Genomic DNA, 2,940 nt, shown 5'->3' with positions numbered 1-2,940 from the left:
TACCGAAATAACCTTCACACTCTCACCGGTGACGAGTGAAGTGTGGAATTTTTGGCCGAGCTCCATCGCTGCTGTGACAGCGTTGAAAGCTGTCACACCGAATTGATTGAATACATCCTGTGACCAATACACACTTCCTTTCTTTGATTTAAACAAAACGCCAATCTGGTTGTCTCTATTTTTGAATACCCCCGTAATTACGCACTTTGTCACATCGTGGTCCAGAAAGAAGACTTTTTTCAAAAAAATACCGGTCAGCAGGTTTATTCCCTCTGTAGGTTTAGGCACGGTTTCTATACTCACCTGGTCAGCAACAGCTGTGGCAGTGGCCACGTCCTCACTCGACGGCTCCATCATTGAAACTGAGAGATTTCGTAACGTTCACAGGTATCGTACCCCTCAATGGGGTTATTCTCTAGGGGGTCTGAAAGCGCGGGCTTTGTCACTTCCGGTACCCGTGTGTCCAGTAGTGACCTTCCTAGAATAATTCGGACATTATAGGTGTCGGGGGCGACATTGACATCGATACATCTTTCATTTAAACTAAAAACACCCAATTGTATGGTGAAATCGTATTTCAACTGATAAACGGTAACAATGTCAAATTGGCTGTAGAAACTGACACGCTTGAGAACATTTTCAACGCTACACGCTTTCCTTAAGAGATACGATCCGGGGAACGTTTCAATCCTTATACGGTCAAAGCAGGAATAGTCTGCGACGTAATAGTTTAGCATGCCCCCGTCACGGTCAAACGATCTGCCGTCACTGATATTCTGGCCGTTTTTATAAAGCGATACTAACACCTTCGCGAGTCTATTCGTCACATAGTCTTTACAAACTTCAAAGCTGGCTTGAATCACCTGTACATCGTCCACTACCTGTGAGGCCATCTTAACGACTGAGACCCTCATCTGCCTCCGCCTCCGCCTCCGCCTCCGCCTCCGCCTCCGCCTCCGCCTCCGTCTCCGCCTCCGCCTCCGCCTCCGCCTCAGCCTCCGCCTCCGCCTCCGCCTCTTCCTCCGAATCCTCCTGGTAAAAGGAAACGTACTTTTTTCGATCTCTCAACTTAATCCGCACACATTGAACATTGGCAACTTCAAGATCAGGTAGACTGATATAGTGACGGGGTATGTCGTCGTCGTCGTCGTTGTCGTCGTCGGTGTCATTCTCTTCATCGTCATTATTTAGCATACTGTTTAAGTCAAAAGATTCTCTATGATAATCATCTTTATCGCCATAGACATGTACATCCAGCGTGTCATACTTATGGAAATCAATTAATAAATTAATTAAATCCACCGCCGCACGAGACATAGCAAATTCTCTTATAACTTCAAATTCGATTCGATCAAACACTCCGACTGTGGCGAAATCCAAACTCAACAGCCTGCCGTTCCAATCTATTTTACGTTTTAACCTACCCTTTTCAAAGAGGTTAACATAAATCCACGCAATGTTCTGCCACTTTTTTTCTTCCATGTTTATCAGACAGAGACCAGCTGTAGACTAAAAACTATACAGTCACCTTACTTACAGAACCGGTGAGTAACTTATAGGTCATGTGACTATCGTGTATTAAGAGACAGTATGCTGTAGTGCTGGCGGGAACCGCGTTCTTTGTTTCAAAATCCACTCTCACGTCTACAGGTCCCGACTTGATTGCATCATTTTGTTTGGAGCAATCGACTACGTATAGCGGGACATTGGCGTTGAACTTTTCCATTGTGACAGCGGTTTGACCGGTAGACTGTCTACCATAATATGATTCTAGAAATCGACAAAACATTTCGTAAAATAGTGTTTTATCTCCGTTAATGTTGTCGTAGGGGAAATATTGAGAATTCAAATACACCTTGATGTTTGTCAAGTCGCAGTGGTCAAACGAGGACATGTCTTTAGCGTATTGATTTTTCCTATCCTCCTGAAATGCCAAAATGACATATCGAGGTTTCTCCAATTGTGCTGATGTTTTAACCGTCCACGAGTGTATATTAGTTTGTGGCAGTGACGGGTATTCGTGAAGCTCCCAAGACCTAAAAGGTATATGGACCGTGGTGTCCTTTTCGATCATGCGCAACATAGTAAGTCGGTAGGAGTCGGAAACGTTCACATGAGGAACACGCCAGTACACCCCTGTAATTGTTATAGAAACATCACTCGCGTCATTACTGATTACAGCATTTTTATCTGAAGCGGAGCGCAGAAGCACCAACTCCTGTTTGTTATTTACAATTACACGTCTGTAGTCCTCAGCAAAACCGAGTAAAAGACGTAGTGGAACGGAAAATGAAAACTCTTTGGACTGTAATTTCTCGCCAGGGCCTAACCAGCAGGCATTCTTCAACATATTCACCTCATGGGGTCTGATCGAAAGAACATTTTTCATAGTTGTTGTAATACCGACATTCTTTGTCCTATCCACTTCAATACCCGCAATCTCATAGCGTATTTCATCAAAGAAAAACGCCACCGCGTTATTCACGAAATGCCACGGCGCCTCTGTTCTATCAGTTTTTGTACTTTTAACCGTACCCTTAACGAGCAATGTACTCTCAAACGGTGCTGTAATAATATCCTGTTGACTGATCGGTATTCGGATCTCATCGTTATTTTTAAACGTGGACGACGCGTATGGCTTGTGAGTGTGAAACTCCATGCCGGTGATGGCATCACTGTACTCTGCCTTTGTGTTTATATCCAACATTTTCAACCTTAAATCCAAGAGACCGCAAAAACTTAACACTCGACGATGTTAACCGTACAACGTCTTTTGGCCTACTGATGTTTGGAACAGGTAATATGTCCCTAAATACCAGTCCCATTGTTCTTTTTTCTAACGTGTAACCTAACAGACAATCTTTCGTTTCTGAGATTAATCAAGTTGCCGTCTTGATCGCGCAGAGATATCGACACGTTGTTGACACTTGAAACGTTCAC

At 43.9% G+C, this 2,940-nt stretch overlaps 1 protein-coding gene across 1 annotated transcript; it reads right to left on the bottom strand.

Moving 5' to 3' along the window:
• Positions 1-1,516: 1,516 nt before the first annotated feature.
• On the bottom strand, positions 1,517-2,707 carry LOC128988527 (uncharacterized). Its single transcript, XM_054409903.1, has one exon. It carries the CDS (start codon positions 2,705-2,707, stop codon positions 1,517-1,519), a length of 1,191 nt encoding a protein of 396 aa, XP_054265878.1.
• Between the last annotated feature and the right edge of the window lie 233 nt (positions 2,708-2,940).

The sequence above is a fragment of the Macrosteles quadrilineatus genome, unplaced genomic scaffold, assembly GCF_028750875.1.
Source record: "Macrosteles quadrilineatus isolate MER2022 unplaced genomic scaffold, UCM_ALF_1.0 Scaffold_3__2_contigs__length_128488019, whole genome shotgun sequence".
NCBI lineage: Eukaryota > Metazoa > Arthropoda > Insecta > Hemiptera > Cicadellidae > Macrosteles > Macrosteles quadrilineatus.
Note: the sequence above shows the minus strand (reverse complement) of the source record. Positions and strands in the feature narration are given on the sequence as shown.

Coding starts and splice junctions, on each gene's coding strand:
- LOC128988527 (XM_054409903.1), bottom strand. CDS start 2,707: ATGTTGGATATAAACACAAAGGCAGAGTACAGTGATGCCATCACCGGC.